Below are 25,734 nucleotides of genomic sequence, written 5' to 3' on the forward strand. Positions count from 1 at the left end.
CATTAGAGGCAATTTACAGGGGCCAATGAACCTACAAATCCGCAAGTCTTTGGGATTTAGGAGGAAATCTGAGCATCCGGCGTAAACCCACGTGGTCATGGAGAGCATGTAGACTCCGCTAGAATCTTCACTCTAATTTAATCACTTGTTGTGAGAGGTTTTTTAATATTAAATTCTGAAACAACCCTAAAAGATAGGACAGCAGAGGTAGACAATGACTATTTCGTAATTCTTTAAAAAAAATAATTAATTGATAGATTTCATAGGAAATTGGGTACTTTTCTTTGGCAAATGTCAATTATTAAGTCACAAAGTATACTTAGAAAATTGCAACATAAAAATGCTGGAATCAATTGGCAGGTCAGGCAGAATTTATAATATTTTGAGTTGCAGATCCTTTATCGGAGCTCAGAAAGAGTGAGGATGGGAGGTCTTAATTTTATGTCGAATAGAGGATGAAGGTGTTGGATAGGACAAAGTGAATATCTTTGTTGAGGTGAGGCGTGTGTTGCTTCGTGGTTAGGCAGTAGGTGAAATCATCCCGTTGATAAGATAAGGACAATGTTAGAGAATCGTGCAGCCTTTGGGATTCAACATTAAATTCTACAACTTGCAGTAGCATGTTTTCTCTGTTTGCACCAAAACTGCTGTAGGTCATCCATTTATAATACTGGCCCTGTTTTACTCTCTTCCTTCGCAAAGTCTAGATCTGCTGGGGGTTTTTAATACCTCTGCAGTTTGTAGCGTTTGGATTGCTTTGTTCGTGTTCTCTCTGACTTCCCTCTCGCCAATCAGACAGACAAACTCATCATTAGTTTAACCCCATTGTAAACCAGACCTTGCAGTATCAAGGATAATATCTTAGCCTCCCCCATCCCTGCCCAACACTCTATGCTACCTGACCTGCTTAGTGTCTTATGTTTTATTCAGAGAGATCCGGGTGTCTCTGGAGAAGGAATACAAAGTTGGCTCGCAAGTACGACAAGTAATTAAAGCATGGCAAATAGAATCTTGGGTTTAAAGCAAATGGGGTGCAACATCTATTTGGAAGTTATGTTACAATTGGGGATTGGTGAGAACTCCCTGGCATATCGCACACAGACTTGGTCTTATTTAAAAACAAGATTGTACTTGCCTTAGAGAGTGCAGCAGACGTTCATTTGATTCCTGGGATGAATGGGATTAAATTTGTAAGAAAAAGTTGGGTTTATGGGGCTTGTATCCTCCAGAGTTTAGGAGAATTAAGAGGCAAGTTCCTCGAAAAATAAATGTTTGTGAGGAGGCTTGAGAGGTAGATCCTGTGAGAGTGAGGATGGGCATGGTCTCAGGCTAAGGGGTTGGTTACCACTGTTTGAGATGGAGACTTTTTAGGTTTGAGAAAACATGGAATTCTGTGCTGTGGAGAGTTGTGGACAGAGTTATAGAGGGATACAGTGAAAACAAGCCCTCCGGCACAACTTGGCCACACCAGCCAGTAAGTCCCAGCTACACTCGTCCCACCTGCCTGCATTTGGTCCATGTCGCTCCAAACCTGTCCTATCCATGTCCCTGATCAACTACTTTGTAAACGATGGGATATTCCCCGCCTCAACTACCTCCTCTGGCAGCTTGTTCCATACACCCACCACCTTTTGTGTGAAATGTTGATTATTAACTCACTTCTAATCTATTGGGTGGGCATTTTGTTTGGGCCATCAGTTGTGATTTTGGTGAAGTGTCATATAGCAGGTGCTGACCCATTTGGTTGCTTTATGTGGCTGCTACTGGAGTTCTTAATTTATTGGAATGTAAATCTGCAGTTGTCGATTTGCAGGATTGTTGCTAAGGGAAACTCTTATTCAGTAGGTGAAAGTATTGTGTCAAGCTGTCACTGACCTTGTGCTATTGCTCCAGAGAAATATTTACAGTTACAAGGAACAAGAATAGGATAACAGTAAATCTTGATGCGAGCGTTACCTCCAAAGCTCCCTGAAATTAATTGTTTGCCAACTCCGCCGGGTTAATGCTTTAAGCAATTTATTCCAAATACATTCTGCTTTGTACGTGAATTGGCTTCTGTCCATTGTTATTTGTCCCTGGTATGTAGGACATTGCTAGTGTACGGGGTGATTGGTGGTCAGCGCGGACACGATGCGCCGAAGGGCCTATTTCCACGCTGTATCTTGTCTAATCGTACCTTGTCCATCTTGCAAAGTATTCTCACATGCATTGGAATTACGTCTTGCAGATAGCGGTGAATCTTTGGAATTCTTTATCCTGGAGTATTGCGGAGACTAGATCATTGGGAGTACTTAAAGAGGAATAGTGGGATTGTTTTGTCATATATATATATCTATCAAACTTTGTTCGACTTGTCTGTTCTGCAATGTAAAACAAAAACATCAACAAATGCTATTTATAAAGGGGATCTGGTGCATGCTGTTATCGTGCACATGCAATTTGAGATGAACGAGGGTTGAATTTCAGTGCAGTTACACAATTAGAATTACACAATCATCGAATTTGGATGATCAGGTAGTGTTTGGAATAAACATCCCCTTCAATCACTATTGGCTTGTACAAACCATATATTTTTGTCAAAATTTTTGCCTATGTTTCTACACACTTAAAATATTCTGTCACATATTTTTGTCAAAAATATGTAACAGAATATTTCAAGCATGTAGAAACAAAAATGGGTGCAGGAGTAGGCCATTCGGCCCTTCGAGCCAGTGCCGCCATTCATTATGATCATGGCTGATCATCCAAAATCAGTACCCCGTTCCTGCTTTTCCCCCCATATCCCTTGATTCCTTTAACCTTGAGAGCTAGATCTAACTCTCTCTTGAAAACATCAAGTGAATTGGTCTCCACTGCCTTCTGTGGCAGAGAATTCCACAGATTCACAACTCTCTGTGTGAATAAGTTTTTCCTCATCTCAGTCCTAAATGGCCTACCCCTTATTCTTAAACTGTGACCCCCTAGTTCTGGACTTCCCCAACATCGAGAACATTTTTCCCGCATCTAGCCTGTCCAATCCTTTAAGAATTTTATATGTTTCTATAAGATCTCCTCTCATTATTCTAAATTCCAGTGAATACAAGCCCAGTTGACCCATTCTTGCATCATATGTCAGTCCCACCATCCCGGGAAATAACCTGGTAAACCTACGCTGCACACCCTCAACAGCAATAATGTCCTTCCTCAAATTAGGAGAGCAAAACTGCACACAATACTCCAGGTGTGGTCTCACCAGAGCCCTGTACAACTGCAGTAGGACCTCCTTGCTCCTAAACTCAAATCCTCTTGCAATGAAGGTCAGTATGCCATTAGCTTTCTTCAGTGCCTGTTATACCTGCATGACTGATGTACAAGGACACCCAGGTCTCATTGCATCTCCTTTTCCTAACCTGACACCATTCAGATAATAATCTGCCTTCCTGTTCTTGCCAACAAAGTGGATAACCTCCCATTTATCCACATTATACCGCATCTGCCCACTCACCCAACCTATCCAAGTCACCCTGCAGCCTCACAGCATCTTCATCGCAGCTCTCACTGCCACCCAGCTTTGTGTCATCCGCAAACTTGGAGATGTCACATTTAATTCCCTCCTCTAAATCGTTAATATAAATGTAATGTAAAAAATATAGATCACATTCCAAGATCATCTAATATAACGGCATTGAGCTGAAGGCTTTAGTGATCCAAGCCAATGCAGGATATTGATTTAATCTGCATTATGTGGTTGATTTTTAGCTATTTGATGTTTTGAATAATTAACTTCCTTCCTGAAATATTCTATTTCATTTCAACCTGTCGTATGTTGGATAATCTGCCCAAAAACATGGATTCTTTTAGTGATTAATAACTGGCATGTATTTGTGGAACATTTTTTTCCACACTTTATTTTACAGAGAGCTGCCAATATGATCCCAGCACACGACAGTCCCCTTGCTTCTTTGGCATTTGATTCAAGTGGTTCAAAACTGGCAACAGCCTCTGAAAAGGTAAGCCATGTTCTTCAGTCTGAAGAAGGGTCTTGACCCATTCTTTCAATCCAGAGATGCTGCCTGTTCCGCTGAGTTACTCCAGCATTTTGTGTCTATCTTTAGTTCCTTCCTACATCATATAATCCTGTTTCATGACGTGGAACACTGAAATTGAAAAACGCACAACATCAGGGGTGCGATGTGAGTTATTATGGTGCATGGTGGTGCCAGCACTTGGAAATGTCTCTTGATTCTTTGGTCTAAACGGTGGGCGGCACGGTGGCACAGCGGTAAAGTTGCTGCCTTACAGCGAATGCAGCGCCGGAGACTCAGGTTCGATCCTGACTACGGGCGCCGTCTGTACGGAGTTTGTACGTTCTCCCCGTGACCTGCGTGGGTTTTCTCCGAGATCTTCGGTTTCCTCCCACACTCCAAAGACGTACAGGTATGTAGGTTAATTGACTGGGTAAATGTAAAAATTGTCCCTAGTGTGTGTAGGATAGTGTTAGTGTGCGGGGATCACTGGGCGGAGCGGACTCGGTGGGCTGAAGGGCCTGTTCCCGCGCTGTATCTCTAAATCTAAAGATCAGATAATGAGGAATTGTGTCATGTATGGGGATTGGCCGTTGTGGCCAGCCTGTTAGTATGTCTCCTTCTCAAAGTGCATCGTCCTTGACTAGCTTCTTCAAGGCATAAAAGTTGCAGCCAAAGTGGTTGCATACAGATTGGATGCAGTGAATGGCTGCATCAAGCAGTGGTGCAAGCACTTTGTGTTCATAGCATTAACAAAATCTGCTTTGTCAGAGAATTTTTTGCCTCATTTGATATTTTGTACTTCATTTATATATACCTCACAATAATAATAATAATAAACATTTATTTTATATAGCGCTTTTCCAAGTGCTCAAAGACGCTTTACAAAACGGTCAAGACATAAAAACAAACAGACGAACTGTCCTGACGGAGAAGCGGCGAACAAATAGCGCCAGCGTCCTCTCACGTCAGGGTCCGGCAGTAGACAATAAAGAACACAAGACACACAATTACAATTTTAACACAAACAGCCATCACAGTGATTGCTCCAGGCACACCCTCACTGTGATAGAAGGCAAAGAAAAGTCTTATCTCCTCCTCATTCTTCTCCCGTGGTGCCACGAGGCGATCGAGGCTCCCGACTTTTGAAGCCCCCACCGGGCGATGGAAAGTCCCAGGGCCGAGCCGAGCAGGCCGATGAAGGTCCTGAGCCCCCACCGGGCGATGGAAAATGCCGCGGCCGAGCCACGCAGGGCGATGAAGGGCCTGCGAGCGGGTCGATCAAGCCTCGCGCTTCGGGGCGGTGGAAGCTGCTACGGCTGGAGCTCCCGAAAGCCGGTCGCCAGCCAGGGACCTGCGAACTCCAGATGTTGCGGTCTGCAGGGCCCATGGCCGAAACCTCCGAGATGGTAAGTCCCGGCCCTGAGATTGGAGTCTTCAAGGTCGATCCCAGCTGGAGGCCGCCGACTCCACGGTGTTAGGCCGTAGCGCGAACGGAGACACAACACGGTAAAGGTCGCATCTCCGTTGAGGAGGAGATTGGAAAAAAAGGTTTCCCCCACCCCCCCAACCACCCCCCACATAAACAGAGTTAAAAATAAATCAAAATGTACATTTAAACGATGACAATAGACAAAAACAAAAAAAAAGACAGAGAGACTGCCGGTGAGCCGCAGCTGCAGAAGGCAGCCACGCCCCCTTATTCACAATGGTAATCATTTCCTTATCTATCGGTATTACTTAGTATGACTTGCATGATTCAATTTTTCACCTTTTAATTCCACAGGGAACAGTAATCCGAGTATTCTCCATTCCCGAGGGGCTGAAACTCTTTGAATTCCGGAGGGGTGTTAAGAGGTAAGCAAAAGGGAAGGGTTAATCTTGACATATGTATTTGCTTTTTAAAAATACAACGGAAACTGTCACAATGCCTTTAAAAACACGTCTTTGCCAAACCAACATTTGGGCCAGTCTGGAATTTGCACGTTCTCCATGTGACCGCATGGATTTCCTTCGGATGTTTTGGTTTCTCCCATAACTCAAAGACATGCGGGTTTCTAAGGTAATTGGTCCTTATGTTGGCCTCATTGTGCAGGGAATGGGAGAATATAGCACTCATGTGAATGGGTGATGGGTGGTTGGCATTGGCTCGGTGGGCTGAAGACCCTGTGTTTCCACGCTGTATCTTTAAACTAAACTGAGAGATTTTTGAATTAACTAATGGAATAAAGTACTAAGCTCTGCTATTGTAATAAATGTAATTTAGCAATTAGTTTCTTGTATTTAATGTATTGTCTTTGTTTCTTAAATTGTGTGTGCCTTTGGTGAGTTGAATAAGCATTTTCTTTGCCCAGTTCCTCAGTGGATCTTGTTTCTTGTCATTTAGGTGCGTGAGTATCTGTTCACTAGCATTCAGCATGGACGGAATGTTTCTGTCTGCCTCCAGTAACACAGAGACGGTACATATCTTCAAACTGGAGACACAAAAAGAAAAGTAGGTAAAAGCTAAAATAATTGTCAAAAGATAAAATTGGCACGGTAGCGCAGCGGTAGAGTTGCTGCTTTACAGCGAATGCAGCGCCGGAGACTCAGGTTCGATCCTGACTACGGGTGCTGCACTGTAAGGAGTTTGTACGTTCTCCCCGTGACCTGCGTGGGTTTTCTCCGAGATCTTCGGTTTCCTCCCATACTCCAAAGACGTACAGGTATGTAGGTTAATTGGCTGGGTAAATGTAAAAATTGTCCCTAGTGGGTGTAGGATAGTGTTAATGTACGGGGATCACTGGGCGGCACGGACTTGGAGGGCCGAAAAGGCCTGTTTCCGGCTGTATATATATGATATGATGATATGATGATGATAAGCATCCTAATTGCTGATCCTCCATGAAGTACCATCGTAATAGCAGTGTTCTGTTCTTCATAAGGCTTTCAAACTTTTTCCAGCATTAATTTACACCATGTGCTTTCGGCAATAAATTTAATTACGTTTATGGCTGTCATATCTGTGTGTGTTCGATTTGTGACATGGGGTATTCCTTTGTACTGTAAGGTGCCCGTGGACTTCCTTGTTAGAAATCAGTAAGCTAGTCATCGATTGTAAAGAAAAATGCAGAACATCCCGCCCTGTGTTATATTCCATTACTCCGGTGCACCTTGCATCTGCTGACTCTCAAAAGGCTTTAGTATCAATTTGCCTAGTGCTCAGTTAGAAAAGGGAAGAGAATACGTTTTTATTTAGAAGCAAATCTTGTAGCTGTGAGATTTGCATAGCATGTCAATCCTGGTCTTTGAAAGAGAGACGTGGAAGAGAACGGTTGAGTTTGCTGTGGTTTTTACACGTCTTCATTTCTCCTTCAGGCCACAGGAAGAACCAACCACATGGACCGGATACTTCGGGAAGGTGCTCATGGCATCCACCAGCTACCTACCGTCGCAGGTCACGGAGATGTTTAACCAGGGTAGGGCATTTGCAACAGTCAGATTGCCCTTCTCTGGACACAGAAACATATGTGCTTTGGCAACGTGAGTATCTTGTTGGTAAAAACTAAATATACTTGGGATGGCAGAGTAGCGCAGCAGTAGAGTTGCCGTCTTACAGCGTCCAAGAGACCCTGGTTCGATTCTGACTAGAAGTGCTGTCTGTGGGGACTTTGTACCTTCTCCCCGTGACCGCATGGGATTTCCCTGGTTGCTCTGGTTTCCTCCCACACTCCAAAGGTGTACAGGTTTGTAGGTTAATTGGCTTTGGTAAAGATTGTAAATTGTTCGTAGTGTGTGGGATAGTGCTAATCTGAAGAAGGGTCTCGACCCGAAACGTCGCCCATTCCTTCTCTCCTGAGATGCTGCCTGACCTGCTGAGTTACTCCAGCATTTTGTGAAATAAATACCTTCGATTTGTACCAGCATCTGCAGTTATTTCCTTACACTAGTGTAAAGGGATCGCTGGTCAGCGTGGACTCGGTGGGCCAAAGGGTCTGTTTCCACGCTGTATCTCTGAACTATGAAACTAAACCTGAGGTGGAAGAATCCATTCAAACATTGGGGTTTTTTTAAGTGCGCAGTCAGCAATAGGCGGTGAAACAATATATTCTTTTCAGCTTTAAAATACATTGGATCGAGAGTAAGCTGTAATTTTTTACCATTGCAATTTAACAAGTTTTTACTCCTGGTGTAAGTAATGTTTGTAACAGGAAAAAAGAGATCAAGGCACAAACCAGTGGTTTAAGTTTATTATTGTCACAGGTACTGACGTGCAGTGAAAAGCTTTATTTTGCATGCTATCGAATTAGATAATATTACACATGAAGACATTCAAGTCAAACTTAGGTATGATAGGAGGAGTGAAGAGGAAAATACAGAGTACAGATTATAGTTCTGAGCTTTGTAGTGTAACGATTGCAGAGAAAGGTCCAAAGTCCGCAATGAGGCAGGTTGGAGAGTTGGGACTGCACCCTGCCGGTCAGTTCAGTTTAGTTTATTGTCACGAAGAAGCTGTAAAGAACCGAAAAAAAGAAAGCAAATACCAGAGTAAAAAAAGCAACCTGCGCAGAAGAAATCAGTCATGAGGAGCGATAGGAGAAACCAGGAAAGAGAATGTGAGAAAGAAAGTGTAGCTTTTTATAATGAAAGATTGAGACGTTTTATTTGAATATATGTTGAACAGTAAAAGATATTATGATTTTTTATTTAAGTCACCAAGTGTTGGGTGTAACTCAGCGGACCAGGTAGTATCTCTGGAGAACATGGATAGGGTCGGCACTCTTCTCCCAACCTGAAATGTTACCAGAGACTCTGCCTGACCTGTTGAGAGAGAAAAAGACCAACACTTTGTGTCTTTATTTTTGTAAAAAACTAGCGTCTACATTACCTTGTTTCTTCAAAGATGTTATGATCTTGGGAAGTACAATAAACAGTAACTTCTGATAAAATTGCACTTTTGGTTCTGACGTTGCAGAATTCAGAAGATCCCTCGGCTCCTGGTCGCTGCGGCAGATGGTTATCTCTACATGTATAACATGGACCCACAAGAAGGAGGCGAATGCACCCTCATGAAACAGCACAAGTAAGCAAAGCACCTTGGAAATTCACTCCAGAGGGAGAAGCATAAAGCAGTTTCTTGGAAGTTTAAACCATAAGATTTATCCAGTGCCTTAAGGTTTATTGATGACATGCAAAGGGCTAACGCATGTTTTATTTTGGAATGGCCACCAGTGTACAATTCACAGTTCAGCAGTCAAGGAATCATGGGCCATTGAGCAGATTTTGTGTAGTCTATGGCCTTTGCTTCATGTGAGTCTTTACATTGCAGATCACGTGCAAACAAAATCGGGCAGGTTTGGGTTGCTGAAGGGTTTGGGGAGGTTGTTGGCCATAAGAGAGTGAGGCTCAAAGTTTGGGATTGAAGGTGCATCAGCAATCTGGTGGCTAAGAAAGGTTAGTAAGATGATTTTGGCGATTGATAGCTAATTAGGTCAGCGCAGCTATGATTGGGAGTTGGACAGTTGTTTGGTAATTGGGGGAGAATTTCCAGAGTTTGGTGGAAATATCAACAGGTTTCTTGAGACGAGGTGGTGAGGAACCCAAGAGAGAGCCGCCACAAGGGCAAGGTATTTACTCCAAAAGGGACCGCTGGTGATAGTATGCCAGAAATGGACTCCATTGGTGGTCATCGATTATGGACAAGGTATTGACTAATAGGGACCACAGATGACAGCATGTGAGAAGTGGACTCCACAGGTGGGCATTGATACAGGGAGGCACCCTTCAATTGCTGCAGTGGTAATTACAAGTGTTTGGGGCGCTTGTTTCTGCTGGGGGCCAATAGACAATAGGTGCAGGAAGAGGCCATTGGGCCCTTTGAGCCAGCACCGCCATTCAATGTGATCATGGCTGATCATTCTCAATCAGTACCCCCTTCCTGCCTTCTCCCCAAACCCCCTGACTCCGCTATCCTTAAGAGCTCTATATAGCTCTCTCTTGAATGCATTCAGAGAATTGGCCTCCACTGCCTTCTGAGGCAGAGAATTCCACAGATTCACAACTCTCTGACTGAAAAAGTTTTTCCTCATCTCAGTTCTAAATGGCCTACACCTTATTCTTAAACTGTGACCCTTGTAATGGACTCCCCCAACATTGGGAACATGTTTCCTGCCTCTAACGTGTCCAACCCCTTAATAATCTTAAACGTTTCGATAAGATCTCCTCTCAGCCGTCTAAATTCCAGTGTATACAAGCCTAGTCGCTCCAGTCTTTCCACATATGACAGTCCCGCCATTTCGGGAATTAACCTAGTAAACCTACGCTGCACGCCCTCAATAGCAAGAATATCCGTCCTCAAATTTGGAGACCAAAGCTGCACACAGTACTCCAGGTGCGGTCTCACTAGTGCCCTGTACAATTGCAGAAGGACCTCTTTGCTCCTATACTGCAGGCCCATGGCCGAAACCTCCGAGATGGTAAGTCCCGGCCCTGAGACTCTTGTTATGAAGGCCAACATTCCATTGGCTTTCTTCACTGCCTGCTGTACCTGCATGCTTCCTTTCAGTTGGGCCACAGGTCAAACGTATGATTGAAAATTGCCTGAATGATTCACATGCCCAGTGCAAAGGTATAACTGACCCCGAGAGAAAATCACAGACAATAAATCCCCATTTTCCACACCATTAATTTTTCATTGATTGAAATTCAGTTGCGTGGTTCGGACTATGTGATCCAATTTCTAAGCATTGATTTTCTAGATCAAAATTTACAGAATTGAGAAATGATGCAACTGGACATCAAATCCAGTGAAAATAACATTTTCCCCACTCTCTTGCTGTTAAAGACTTTAAGCATCTTCCTTGGCATAACTACAGTCTCTGAACTCCAAACATGTAGTGGCTACCATTCATTGTTCAGCAGAACTAAGCTTCGCAATGTACTGCCTATATATTCATCAACATTCTGCATTTAAAGTAAATTATTAGTTAAAAAAAATTCTAGATTGGCAATGAGATTGAAGAAACATTTTTGAGAAACAAATCGCTAGCCCACAAAAGGGAGTCATGGTTTGTTTTGTAAAGTCATTGGCTTCACTTTGTTAATTTGCGATAACATTGAATAATTACCTTATTTCTGGCATCATTTAGTGATTAGGTTTTCCATTCTGTCCTTGGGTGGCCCATGTTAGAAATTGTCCGCCGTTTTGTCAATTGCAATGGTATAATTCACTTTAAGATAAATTTTACTGCACCAGGATTATAACTAATGACTCCAAGTCTCAGGAAATAACGGCAATTCTCCAGAAATGCTACCATGCATTGTAAAGATTAGTGGTAGGCCAAAGAATTGAGAAATATTTCTAAACCAGCAAAAGATGACAAAAAAAAGTGGGAAAATAAAGAACAGGAGGATAAACCATCAAATAATACAAAATCAGACCGAGCTTCTAGAACTATATAAAGGAGAAAACGGTAACGAAAGTAACATTGGTCTGTTAAAAGAGAATGGGAGTTGGTAATGGGAAATGGAAAAGATTGTTAAATAATTATTTTTGATCAGGCAAAGACAGTGGACGGCACAGTGGTGCAGCGGTAGAGTTGCTGCCTCACAGTGTCAGAGACCTGGGTTCAATTCTTACAACGGGTGCTGTCTGTACGGAGTTTGTACGTTTTCCTTGTGACTGTATGGGCTTACTCTGGGTGCTCCAGTTTCCTCCCATGTTCCAAAGACTTGTGGATTTGTAGGTTCATTGCCTTCTCTAAATTGTCCCCAGACTGTAGGAGAGAACTAGTGTACAGGGTGATTGTTGGACAGCATGAACTTGGTGAGCCAAAGGGTCTGTTTCCACGCTGTAATTACTAAAACTATAAAAGCATCTCAATAAATAATCAAGAAACTAGAGGGAGGAAGGAGCTTAAAACTATTTTTATCACTGGAGGAAAACTACTGACCAAACAAATAGGATAAAGGTGGACACGTATCCAGGTCAAATGCCTGGGATCTGGTGCAAAGGAAATGGCTGCAGGGATGGTGGACATGTTGGTTGAAATCTGTCAACATTCATTTGATTGTGGAGAAGCTATCAGAGCATTGGAAAGCTGCAAGGATAATGCTGCTATTCGTGGGAGAGAGACAAAGTGGGAAACTGGAAGGTTAGCCTGATATCTGTCATTGGGGAAAATAGCTGGAATCATTTATCAAGGAGCCAATCGGACAAGTGGAACATCTGAAGACAAGCAGACTCAGAGTCATTACTTTAAAAGGGAAATTGTGTTTGACAAATTTGCTGGAGTTCTTTGAGGATGTAGATTACAGAATGGATAAAGCAGGATCTGCAAATGTAGAGTAGTGGGATTTCTCTACAGTCGATAAGAATATTGCACAACCTAAGAGCATGTGGGATTGAGGATAATTCATTGGCATGCATAGGGCATTGGCAAACACAAAACAGAGAATCAGCATGAATAGGTCAATTTCAAGTAGGTGATCATTAACAAGAGGGGTGCCACTGGTATATGCCCTGGGGCATCATCTATTTGGAATCAATATAAAGAGCCTGAGAATCAACACAAAATGCTGGAGTAACTCAGCAGGTCAGGCAGCATCTCTGGGGAAAAAGGAACAGGTGACATTTTGGGTCAGACCCCGTCTTCAGCCTTTCTTCGTTCTGACCCGAAATGTCACTTGTTCTTTTTCTCCGGAGGTGCTGCCTGACCTGCTGAGTTACTCCAGCATTTTGTGTCTATCTTCGGTGTAAACCAGCATCTGCAGTTCCTACACCTGAAGAACCTGGGAATGTTGGTTTTGGCCATCCAAGTGCCCTACCGTATGCAATGTCCCTTTAGATAGATAGAAGTGCATTGATGTTTTAGATGTATCATATCATCATATATATACAGCCGGAAACAGGCCTTTTCGGCCCTCCAAGTCCGCGCCGCCCAGTGATCCCCGTACATTAACACTATCCTACACCCACTAGGGACAATTTTTACATTTACCCAGCCAATTAACCTACATACCTGTACGTCTTTGGAGTGTGGGAGGAAACCGAAGATCTCGGAGAAAACCCACGCAGGTCACGGGGAGAACGTACAAACTCCTTACAGTACAGCACCCGTAGTCAGGATCGAACCTGAGTCTCCGGCGCTGCATTCGCTGTAAAGCAGCAGCTCTACCGCTGCGCTACCGTGCCGCTACCTACTGTGACTATTCTATGAAGACTGCAGGTCCTCAACTTAAACCTTCCACTTAAGTTGTGAAGACAATTCTTTTGTCAGCATCATGTGTTGTAATCTGACAGTGCATGACCTGTAACATTGTTTGGTGCTCCACTGATGCCACTACGCATCAATCGTGCCTGTATAAATTGTGCAGCGTATGGCTGGGCCAGTTTCACAGCAGATGCAATTTCAGCTGTAAATGTTAAGGTTAATCGGTTTGAGTAGATCTTATGTACTAAACGGCTCACACCAACAATTTCTAGGCCGAAGATAGACACAAAAAGCTGGAGTACCTCAGCGGGACAGGCAGCATCTCTGGAGTTTAGGAACTACCGCTGAATATATAGGTGTGAGATGTGTGAAATACAATTTAAGTGGCGTATCCATGACTGGAAAAAGAAGACAATAGACAATAGGTGCAGGAGTAGGCCATCCGGCCCTTCGAGCCAGCACCGCCATTCAATGTGATCATGGCTGATCATTCTAAATCAGTACAAAAAATATAAATGGGAATTGAGCGTAAAAGTAGGTCAGAATGGTGCAACTTGAAGAGATACTCCAGACAGTATTGTTCAGGTTAGATGGCGCTGGTTATAGTTTTGGGAGGTGATATTAAAGAAATTGAAGGGAGTGATTTTCACATTGGCCTCTTTAAAAAAATATATATATTGATTTCTCTGTTTCTCTTCACAGGTTGGATGGTAGTGTAGAGTCGGCCAATGAGATTCTGGAGCCTTCACCACATGACCGTCCGTTAGTGTCTCAGACGTACAGTTCACCTGCTGCCAAAGTTAGTTATACTACGTCATCACCAACACGGCACGGTGAGCAACGGCAGGCGATGCATCCAGTCAGATATGCTACATTTTCCTTCATTAAGTTTTCACTAAGATTCATCAGCACCCAAAAAATCTGATCTGGTAACACATCCAATATTGAATGATGTGCATTTAAGTGTATCAAATAGAACTTTGTAAGCCCCCCCCCCCTCCCCCCCACAAACTTAAAATCTGATCTGGTAACTCTTCCAGTATTCGATGATGTGCATTATAGCGTATCAGGTAAAACTTTGGTTGGGTGATAACTTGGACTTGTTACAGTTAAGTAAAAGTTGGGTGTTTTGGCGGACTTTCTTCATATTTGATGCCAACAGACACATGTTGCTGGAATGACTGCGACTTATACTTTGATGTTATCTGTTTGATGCAGCCTATCCAGAGGACCAAGGAGCAGTGGGCGGTATTGATCCAGATGATGATTTGAATATTGACAATCTGCGGTTGGATGAGGACAATGAGACGCCTCCCCTGATTCTGAAGAGCGAGTGACTTGTGAGCTGGCACATGTGTGCAAAGAACACTTGCAATAGACTGAATTGTGATGCTGCTGCAGACTTACCATTGCTGGACAGAAAGTGAAGAAAAATATGGATGGAACATTTTTAAAAATGGAAAGATTGTAGCTGTAGTTTAATTCAATAATATTGAACTCAAAATATATTGTTTCTCCCCCAGTGGCTTTAATTCCTGTAAAGAATTTGAGTAAACATGTTTTTTTTGCCCCCCCCCCCCCCTCATTTGGCCAACAATTGCCGCCTCATGCAGCCTTGGAGCCTTCTAGCTTTGCATGTTTACTTGTGCCAAGTTTCGAGAATTTAGGAGCCACTTTAATCTTGCCAGACTGGTTGTTTTCTCAGTGACCTCCCACTAGCTTCACCCGAACTAAAAGGTTTAAGGACACTTTTTATTCCTCCATTCATGGGCACAGGTTTCCAAAGCTGTAAGATAGCAATCCCATCCCATTACAAAACAAAAGAAATCGCTTCCAGCCTCCTGCACCTGAAATATCCTGTGAGGTTTTGTCCATTCACTTAAATCAGCTCTCTGGTGTGAAAGTGTGGTCCTTCGAATTTCATTCCTTTGAGGGAACAACTATAAATTTTACTTTTAACACTTGCTCCAAAAAGAGACAGTTCATTAAATGTGACACTAAGAATGAATCTCATCTTAATCCAAAGGGTTTAAATATTGAGTGGATATTTGTAAGTTAATCTGAAAATAAAAGATGGTATCCCATGTGTTTCTGAATCTTGTGATTATGACAGATTCTTTTCCAGAGAAGTGATTATCTCGGACATTATTCCTCTTGGACTCTTGACTTTCTCCAATGTACAGTGTGAATTTGGTCAGCTGGGGAGGGGTTGCTACTTTGAGTCTCGGTGAGTCTAGAAAGATTTGGTATTCTGATGTTTTCTGAGTTTGTATTTCTTGTCCCAATGGCCAAACTTCGGCCATCCGAAGCCTAGCAAATTGTTTTAGAAATTCCCTTAGTAAGTGGAATTCTTGCAACAAAGATTTCTTTTTATTTTGATAATTGCTGTCACAGAGCGCATTTCAATTACAACTTATAAACATGTGATAGGTAGAAGGGAACTTGGATTGCTTCATCTTACGACTTGAAAATAACTAAAGGTTTTGGGGAGAAGGCATGAGAATGGGGTTGAGAGGGAAAGGTAGATTAGCCATGATTGAATGGTGGAGTAGACTTGATGGGCCAAATGGCCTATGACCAGAAGGTCCTATTATGACTTATGAAAAGACAAATTGAAACTTGAGTGTCTTTCTTTGAATGATGTTATAATAAAATCATTCAACACCTTGCAATATAAACTTTCTAGAATTGCAAAGATCAAGAGTTTACAGCCATCTGCTGAAATTTGGCTATTAAGATACATGGGAGAGACCTTTTCGTCTGTAGAATGTAACTGGATCAGGTCAAAACATCTATTTGAGATAGAGAGGAACATTGCAACATTGAATCTGCTGTTATTCTTCAGTGTCTATCATGATCTGGATTGATACCATCATAAGCTACTCAAAGTGTGGCATTTGCACCAGGTTTTCCTTGTTCATCTCTGGAGGGTGTGGAGAAGGCTCACCACTACTCTGGTTACACTGCAGATCTGGAGGTTATGCAAGTCACAGTACTTCTGAAGCAGAGAATAATATACATTTAAATGACAAAGTCATTGAGGAGAAAAAGGTTATTATACTGCGTCTCTTCGGCCAATGTTTTTCTTTAAATTTGCTTCTATGATCATGCTTTGTAGAAGTGTGCACCTTTCCACAATTAACCCAGTGTTCTTAATTATTCTACCTGGTAGTCACTGTAATACAAACGCCCTAGAAGGTGCTTTGCATGGCATTTTACTGATATTGTAATAAGGCTTGTACAAAAATGTGATTGGTGATAAAATATTCCACTGTCTTGATGTTTGTTGCTGAAATGCTCCACTTTTATTGATGATTTTGTTTTAAAGACTGGAGCAATGCGTAGAAAGATTGCCAACACAGCAGTTGTAATCACCACAATGTGTTTTTTTTTTCTTCTGGCAAGAAGTATGGGGCATTGAAACTTTCTTCTGGAGGAGGCTGAGAACCATTACTTTCATGAAAGTAGTTAAATGCTTGTAACCCTTTCATGGAACTGTGCAGCAATTCAAATCAAGTCGACTTTCAGGGCAAGTCGAATCGAGTTGTGATGATGCATCTATTGGACTTTCTGTGCGTATCGGCAGTGTTTATTTTTCTCCGTGAAATTAAGATTGGATATTTTTATTTGAAAGAACGACATACTGCAGAACTTCATTTCCCAGAGTTGATGTATGAGATGCATAAAGCTGAGGTGCTGAGACTAGAAATGGCTCCTGTTTGATGGAACTAGATTATCTAATAGTCATATTCCAGTAATTCAGTTGGATGGTGAAGTCAAGGAAAATGATAACTCAATTGTCCGGTTGTTTATGATAAGTATTTAAAAGAAAAACACTTTTAAAAATTCAATTCCTAGAGGTGACATAAGGAGAATACTAAAGATGGCCAATTGGTTGCCCTGTTGACTATAGTTGAGTAGAGGGGCCAGGGGGGCTGTGTGACGGTGCAGAAAAGAGAGGAGAGGCAGCTTGTTGGTTTAAAAAAAAGACAGAATGACAGAACTTGCAAATTCTGTTTGCAATCAAGTTGTGATGTGGTGTTCCACCACTTGCTGTGATGTTTAGAGTTTGTATATTGTAAGCGAAATGATGTACAAAAAGGTAATGTGTATGTAAATTATGTATGGAAAGGTAATGTTTTGTATATTTCAATCATTTTTTTGGACACTGACATCTATAGTTTATTGTATATCCAAGTATTTTGCTACCTATAAGCATGAATCCAGAGTTATAATATTCTTTTGACATTAATTCTTCCAGACATTGTTATCCAGCGAAACATATTTTAGTACCGATTCAGCCATCTCTTCATACAGCAAAAATGTTTGTGCTGAAGTATTTGCTTTCTAATTGTGAAGACAAAACTTCTTATGAGATGCAGAGGAGGTGTTTAACTTTTGGTACATTGGATGTTGAATAAAATAGGAATATAAGCTGCAGACAGTTCTGTCTCCTGTGAAAGAGGCCTTCTCTGTTTCTGATTTTCTTGTTACCTGACCCTGCATTTAAAGTTATGACATCAGTTTTTAATTACTTTAAAAAATAATTTAGTAACATTTGAAGTCATAAATTGAAATGTTACATTTTGCAATGTGAAGACAATGAATTTGCACATTTTAGCACTGAAGGATCTGTAATGAAGAAATGTATCAATAGAAAATTATTAAAAACCAATTAACAAAAAGTGCTAAATTTTATCCACTTCTGCTTTCCTACCTTTTTGAGCTACTTCTCCAAAATCGGATGCAAGGTTGTAGTGAGTACAACACTGAACATGATTGTGAAGCTGATCATCGCACAAACTGGTTGTGTGAGCTGCTACCGATCAATGAATAAATGCACCATCTATCCTGCAGTTGAAGGCATCGATCAACAAACTTCCAAGAAATTCTCCATCAGTTCTGATGTAAAGTCTTCAAATCAACCTGTTCTTCTCTCCATAGATGTTGCCTGACCTGCTGAGTATTTGCAGCAGTTTCTGTTGCGAATGAACTTCTCCCATTTGATACTGATGTGTTTGGCCACAGCTGAGTTCAGTGGATGCAGAACAATTGATTGTATTAGCTTGCTGCAAAGACTACAATGTAGACCAAGAAAGTTCCTGTTCAAAGTTTCACATGTGAAAAATTAAAATGGGTCCCCATTTCTGACCATGGGATGTTGCAAAGTGATTTAACGCTTGTAAGGTGAATGGCAAGCAAGGCCTGGATTAAATGCTGCTCTATTGATTAGTCAGTTATCGCCTTTTGCTGTATCGATTAGCCAAATGGCGTTTATACATTGACGCCGGCGCGGTGACACAGCGTTAGAGTTGCCTTACAACGCTAGAGACCCGGGTTCGATCCTGACTACGGGTGCTGTCTTTCCGGAGTTTGTACGTTCTTCCTGTGACCTGTGTGGGTTTTCCCCGGGTGTTCCGAATTCCTCCCACATCCCAAATACATACAGGTTTGTAGGTTAATTTGGCTTTGGTAAAAATCGAAAATCGTCACCAGTGTGTAGGATAGTGTTAGTGTACGGGGATCGCTGGTTGGCGTAGAGCTGGGCCTGCACTGTATCTCTACTAAACATTCAGGGATACAAGTAAGGAATGGTAATGGCTGACAGCTTACTTACCTCTGTAGGTAAGGAAAAGTAAAACTCAAGCAGGAACTGGCAGCGGGGGTTCCCGAAAGGGCTTATGAATGGAAGTCCAAGACTATTCATCCAGCACTGTCAGTATGTGGTAAGAATAACGTGTTGATGCTGTCTTGCGTAAATTATAAGTTTCTTTTATTTGTGTTTGTTGCAGAAGCTTTAGGTATTGATTAGTCGGAAAAAGTTTCCCATGGACTCTGTTTAATGTGCCCCAATTAATGGACTGATTTAGACAAATGGGAAATTTTGAGACCCTTGTACAAGTTCAGTCTGAATCAACGATTTTGACAGACTCCCTTTATCAAACATTGTATTGCTTTTCTTTGGCCACTTTGCATGGTTATGCTTTGGTGATCAGTCTTGCATGTGATTACGCAAGAGCATTTTGTTAAAGTGAAATCATTATCTATCGCATTGTGTGAGCAGGAACTCATTGTTTTGGAGGTTATACACTAGCATGGGAAGAGGTTTGTCCAGCCAAAATAAATTATTGGGTCATTTCATAATAAAGGGCATATTTATAATTGGCAAACTGGATATGAGATAGGCAGCAGGCTCTTTACTTTCGTAATTCTATTCTATCACGAAGATAAAATGACCAAGTGTATTGTGGCCAAAATTGGGAAGGTAAGTTGTGAGGAGGACATCGAGTCTGTAGAGAGATACAAATGGATTAGGTAAGTGGGACGATGTAGAAAGGAGGATGTAGATGCTGGAATCTTGAGCAAAACACAGTGCTGGAGGAACTCAGTAGGTCAGGCAGCATCTCAGGAAGATATGTAGGAATATGTAGAAAGATAGATAGATCATTCCGAAGAAGGGACCCAACCCGAAACATCACTTAGCTAGGTCTTCCAGAGATGCCTGACCCGCTGAGTTTGTCCACTTTATGTTTTAAGTAAATGGAAATGTTAATGGCATATCGAGTAAATTGTGAATCATTCATCTTGGTTAAAAAAAAAATGAAACAAAATTGTTTCAACAGACTATATAATTCAGCATAGATACAAAATGCTGGAGTAACTCAGCGGGACAGGCAGCATCTCTGGAGAGAAGGAATGGGTGACGTTTTGGGTCAAGACCCTTTCTAATTCAGACTATAATTCAGCAATATAGAAAGGTCTGAGTGTTATCATGCTTGGTGTGGTTTTTAATCCCCAGGCAAGATGACCCATGCGGGTTTTAAATGATTCATCGCTAGCAGCGTTCTGTTTATGTCATCAGTGAACTGGAGTGAAATAGAGCTCAATTGTGCAGCCTGCTGATAGCTGGATCAGACCCAATAGGTAATTAAATTATCAGAAGCAAGTCTCGGATTCTCTGAGTGTGGGACCTCACATCGCGGGTAAGTCATCTGATTTAGCCACCTGACGGTAGATGTGATTGCTGTGCCAAAAAACTGTTGAAACTAATAAGAAAGTTGCACTGGTGATGACATCAAGTTGGACTAGCGAGAAATGATCATGTTTATTGCCTTTAAATTGAGTGAATTTGACATCAATAGTTATCCAGCTGGTTCATGTGATATCTCCGTTCAAATGATATAAATATCACTGGTTTTAATTAGATGACAAAGACAAATTGAGAATGTTTTTATTTTAACTGTTAAGGTGGGAGAGGGGAAATAATGAGAATTAAAACTGGTGCCATCACAATTCTGTTGATCTTTGGGAATATTTCCAGCAGGGATTGGGGGTGCTGGGGAGGGGGGAAGCAGTTAGATAAATACAGTTAGACAGACACATGGTTGTGTAGCTAATAGAGTAAGGTGCAGATAAGTTGGTGGAAGTGTGGGGGAAATAGAATGGGCCAAGTGCAGATTGGTGGTTTATGGCTAGTGTGGACTCTTGTACTGTATCGGTGCCAGTAATCATTTGCCTTAAACACTGGTGAAGAAATTACATAGAACAGTACGGAACAGGCCCTTCAGCCCACAGTATCTGTGCCGAACATGCCAAGACCAACTCTTGCCTGCCTGCACATAATGCATACCCTTCCATTCTCTGCATTTCCAAGTCTCTTTAATTGTATCTGTCTCCACCACCACTCCTGGCAGAACATTCCAGGCACTTGCCATCAACTGTGTTTTTAAAAAAAAATCTTGCCCTGCACATCTTTAAATGTTGCCCCTCTCACCTTTAAGCTACACCCTCTAGAATTTGATATTTCTAACTTAATATTCCTTAAATTTAAAGACACACGCGCACCCTCCACAGATGCTGCTTGCCTGACCCACTTAATTTCTTTTTGCTGCCCTCACACGTTATAAGAAGCCCCCAACATCCCCCTCCAAACTACAGATTCTGGGGTACTCATTGGGGCCCATGACCACTGTATATTCCTTAAACAGAGCACAAAGTGCTGGAGGAACTCAGTGGATCGGGCAATGTCTGGATATTTAATCTGAAGAAGATCCTGGCTTGAAACGTTAATTGTCCATTCCTTCCACGGATGCTGATGGACCTACTGAATTCTTCCAGCACTTTGTTTTTTTGCGCAATGTTCCAGCAATGTTAGTTACTTGTGTCTCCACTGTTTATCACTTGCTGCTTTTGACACCCAAACCCCTTTCCCATGTGGGTGAATGGAAGAACCTAAGGATAAGTCTAGGATTAGTGCAAATGAGTGCTCGGTAGTTGTTACCAGTGGGCCAAAGGCTTTGTTTCTACACTGCATTCCATTTGATTTTACAGTTGCATTGGCACAGTAACCTTGGATTCTGGAGAATTACAATTATGAATGAAAACTGCACAATGGCCAGCTACATCTGAAAAATATTAGATTTTTAGATTTAGATATACAGCGCAGAAACAGGCCTTTCGGCCCACCGGGTCCGTGCCGCCCAGCGATCCCCGCACATTAACACTATCCTACACCCACTGGGGACAATTTTTCCATTTGCCCAGCCAATTAACCTACAAACCTGTACGTCTTTGGAGTGTGGGAGGAAACCGAAGATCTCGGAGGAAACCCACGCAGGTCACGGGGAGAACGTACAAACTCCGTACAGACGGCGCCCGTAGTCAGGATCGAACCTGGTCTCCGGCGCTGCATTCGCTGCAAGGCAGCAACTCTACCGCTGTGCCACCGTGCCGCCCGACTGTTTTTAGCAAAACAGTTGTGGTTTAGACCCCTCGGTAGAATCAATAAATAAAAATAAGGTCATAAAGTCATAAGTGATTGGAGCAGAATTAGGCCATTCAGCCCATCGATTCTACACCGCCATTCAATCATGGCTGATCTATCTCCCCCTCCTAACCCCATTATCCGGGCTACTCCCCATAATCCTTGACACCCGTACTAATCATCTTTCAAATATCGCTAAAAGATACAACTTAAAAAGCATGGATGTGAGAACAAAGAAAGGGAATGCTGTTCAACAACTTCTCCTTTGACTCCTCCCACTTCCTCCAAACCAGAGGCGTAGCTATGGGCACTCGCATGGGCCCTAGCTACGCCTGCCTCTTTGTCGGGTACGTCGAACAATCCCTGTTCCAGACGTACACTGGCCCCATCCCCGAACTCTACCTCCGCTACATCGACGACTGCATTGGTGCTACCTCTTGCACCCATGCAGAACTCACTGACTTCATACACTTCACCTCCAATTTCCATCCTGCCCTTAAATATACCTGGACTATCTCTGACATCTCCCTCCCGTTTCTGGACCTCACCATCTCCATCACAGGAGAAAAACTAGTGACGGACATTTACTACAAGCCCACCGACTCGCACAGCTATCTGGACTACACTTCTTCCCACCCGGTCCCCTGCAAAAAGTCTATCCCCTACTTCCAATTCCTCCGTCTACGCCGCATCTGCGCCCGGGATGAGGTGTTTCAGACTAGGGCTTCCGAGATGTCCTCGTTTTTCAGAAAACGGGGCTTCCCCTCCTCCATTATAGATGAGGCTCTCACTAGGGTCTCTTCTACATCCCGCAGCTCCGCTCTTGCTCCCGCTCCCCCTCCCCCCACTCGCAACAAGGACAGGATCCCCCTCGTTCTCACCTTCCACCCCACCAGCCAGCGGATCCAATATATCATCCACCAACATTTCCGTCACCTACAACAGGACCCCACCACTGGCCATATCTTCCCATCCCCTCCCCTCTCTGCAATCCGCAGACCGTTCCCTCCGCAACTCCCTGGTCCACTCGTCCCTTCCTACCCAAACCACCCTAACCCCGGGCACTTTCCCTTGCAACCGCACGAGATGCAACACCTGTCCCTTTACCTCCCCCCTCAACTCCATCAAAGGACCCAAACAGTCTTTCCAGGTGAGACAGAGGTTCACCTGCACCTCCTCCAACCTCATCTATTGCATCCGCTGCTCTAGATGTCAACTTATTTATATCGGCGAAACCAAGCGCAGGCTCGGCGATCGCTTCGCTGAACACCTGCGCTCGGTCCGCATTAACGCAACTGATCTCCCGGTGGCCCAGCACTTTAACTCCCCCTCCCATTCCCAGTCTGACCTCTCTGTCATGGGCCTCCTCCAGTGCCATAGTGAGGCCCGCCGGAAATTGGAGGAGCAGCACCTCATATTTCGCCTGGGCAGTTTGCGGCCCGGTGGTATGAACGTCGACTTCTCCAACTTCAGATAGCTCCTCTGTCCCTCCCTTCCCCTCCTCCTTCCCAGATCTCCCTCTATCTTCCTGTCTCCACCTATATCCTTCCTTTGTCCCACCCCCGACATCAGTCTGAAGAAGGGTCTGGACCCAAAACGTCGCCCATTCCTTCTCTCCCGAGATGCTGCCTGACCTGCTGAGTTACTCCAGCATTTTGTGAATAAAGGGAATGCTGTTAATAGTTTGATCATTTGTTGCCCAGAGTGAGCTGATTGACTCAGGAGAATATCGATTGCACTTTAAGTGAACTAGATAGCTAATCCAACATTTTGTTCTTTGCCTGTGGACTTGCGGGGAAACAGCACATCAAGTCACTGCTTAATCTGCTTCCACCATTCTTAGGTAATGCATTCCAGCCCATTGCATTAAGGAAGTCCTTTCTATCTATTAAATGCTGAGTTTTCTTAATGAAAATTGATGATTCAGGCCACAAGAAGGCTTCACAGAGATGTGGAACTGAAGGGACTGCTAACATTTAATGGGGTGGGGTGACATCGCAGAATGTAGACTGAATGTGCTTGGTACTTTGTCATATGTGAAACTTCTTCCCAGTTCTCACTGCAGATGGCAAGGTATTTTGTTTTTGTCAACTTAAAAAGAAAGGATAAAAGCCTCATCTGTTCAATGAAATGATTGTACAAATATTTTAACTTAGATTTAAGTGGAATTGTATTTAGACTATTAGGCTACTGAAAGTTAAAATTTCATTGTCAGTACTTGTGACACTTAAACACATGACACTTGGGCAGTTTACAGCCCGGTGGTATGAATATTGATTTCTGTAACTTCAAGTAACCCCGGCATTCCCTCTCTCTCTCTCCTCCACCCAAGTCGCACCAGCTTCTCATTTTCACCCAACAAACAGAAAATAATGGCCTGTTTCCTTTATCATCGTTACGTTTTTGCATATCTTTCATAGATTGTTCTTTATCTCTCTACATCTTCTATATCTCTTGTTTCTCTTTCCCGTGACTTCAGAAAGGGCCTCTACCCAAAACGTCACCCTCTCCTTCTCTCCAGAGATGCTGCCTGAGTTTTGTAATACAGCGTGGAAAAAGGCCCTTCAGCCCACCGAGTCCGTGCCGACCAGCGATCCCTGTACACCAGCGCTACCCTACACACTAGGGACCATTTACAATCTTTACCTAAGCCAATTAACCTACAAATCTGCACGTCTTTGGATTGTTGGAAGAAACTTGGAGCACCCGAGTGGGAAAACCCATGTGGTCACAGGGAGAACGTACAAACTCCGTATAGACAGCACCCGTAGACAGGATCGAACTCGGGTCTCTGGCGCTGTAAGGCAGCAATTCTATCGCCCTAGAACAGCAGAGCAGAGGAACAGACCCTGTGCCGAACATGATGCCCAGACCAACTCTTATCTACATGCACATAATCCATGTCCCGGCATATCCATGTGTCTATCCTAAAGTCTCATAAATGCCACCCGCGACAATAAATAGGTGCAGGAGTAGGCCATTCAGCCCTTCGAGCCAGCACCGCCATTCAATGCGATCATGGCTGATCACTCTCAATCAGTACCCCGTTCCTGCCTTCTCCCCATACCCCCTCACTCCGCTATCCTTAAGACTCTATCCAGCTCTCTCTTGAAAGCATCCAACGAACTGGCCTCCACTGCCTTCTGAGGCAGAGAATTCCACACCTTCACCAATCTCTGACTGAAAAAGTTCTTCCTCATCTCCGTTCTAAATGGCCTACCCCTTATTCTTAAACTGTGGCCCCTTGTTCTGGACTCCCCCAACATTGGGAACATGTTTCCTGCCTCTAATGTGTCCAATTCCCTAATTATCTTATATGTTTCAATAAGATCCCCCCTCATCCTTCTAAATTCCGGTGTATACAAGCCTAATTGCTCCAGCCTTTCAACATACGACAGTCCCGCCATTCCGGGAATCAACCTAGTGAACCTACGCTGCACACCCTCAAAAGCAAGAATATCCTTCCTCAAATTTGGAGACCAAAACTGCCACAGTACTCCAGGTGCGGTCTCACCAGGGCCCAGTACAACTGTAGAAGGACCTCTTTGCTCCTATACTCAACTCCTCTTGTTACGAAGGCCAACATTCCATTGGCTTCACAATGCATTCCAGGCACCCACTACCCTCGGTGTCCAAAACTTTCCCCCCACATCTCCTTTAAACTTTGCCCCTCTTAGCAATGCCCTCTAGTATTTGAGTTACTCCAGCTTTTTGTGTCTATCTGACACTTAAATTCTCTTGTCTCTTAACTTAAAAGGGGAAAAAAAAATACAAA

The 25,734-nt window shown here is 43.1% G+C and overlaps 1 protein-coding gene across 1 annotated transcript in view; it reads left to right on the forward strand.

Moving 5' to 3' along the window:
- Nucleotides 1–18,295, forward strand: part of wipi2 (WD repeat domain, phosphoinositide interacting 2) — a 31,076-nt gene extending 12,781 nt beyond the window's left edge. The window contains exons 6-12 of the mRNA XM_078417627.1: nucleotides 3,897–3,989; nucleotides 5,791–5,861; nucleotides 6,391–6,498; nucleotides 7,362–7,526; nucleotides 8,959–9,066; nucleotides 13,898–14,028; nucleotides 14,414–18,295. Of these exons, the coding sequence (XP_078273753.1) occupies nucleotides 3,897–3,989; nucleotides 5,791–5,861; nucleotides 6,391–6,498; nucleotides 7,362–7,526; nucleotides 8,959–9,066; nucleotides 13,898–14,028; nucleotides 14,414–14,532 (795 nt within the window). The 3' untranslated portion in view covers nucleotides 14,533–18,295. The remainder of the gene's footprint in view (nucleotides 1–3,896; nucleotides 3,990–5,790; nucleotides 5,862–6,390; nucleotides 6,499–7,361; nucleotides 7,527–8,958; nucleotides 9,067–13,897; nucleotides 14,029–14,413) is intronic.
- Nucleotides 18,296–25,734: the final 7,439 nt, after the last annotated feature.

This window comes from Rhinoraja longicauda, chromosome 21, assembly GCF_053455715.1.
Source record: "Rhinoraja longicauda isolate Sanriku21f chromosome 21, sRhiLon1.1, whole genome shotgun sequence".
NCBI lineage: Eukaryota > Metazoa > Chordata > Chondrichthyes > Rajiformes > Arhynchobatidae > Rhinoraja > Rhinoraja longicauda.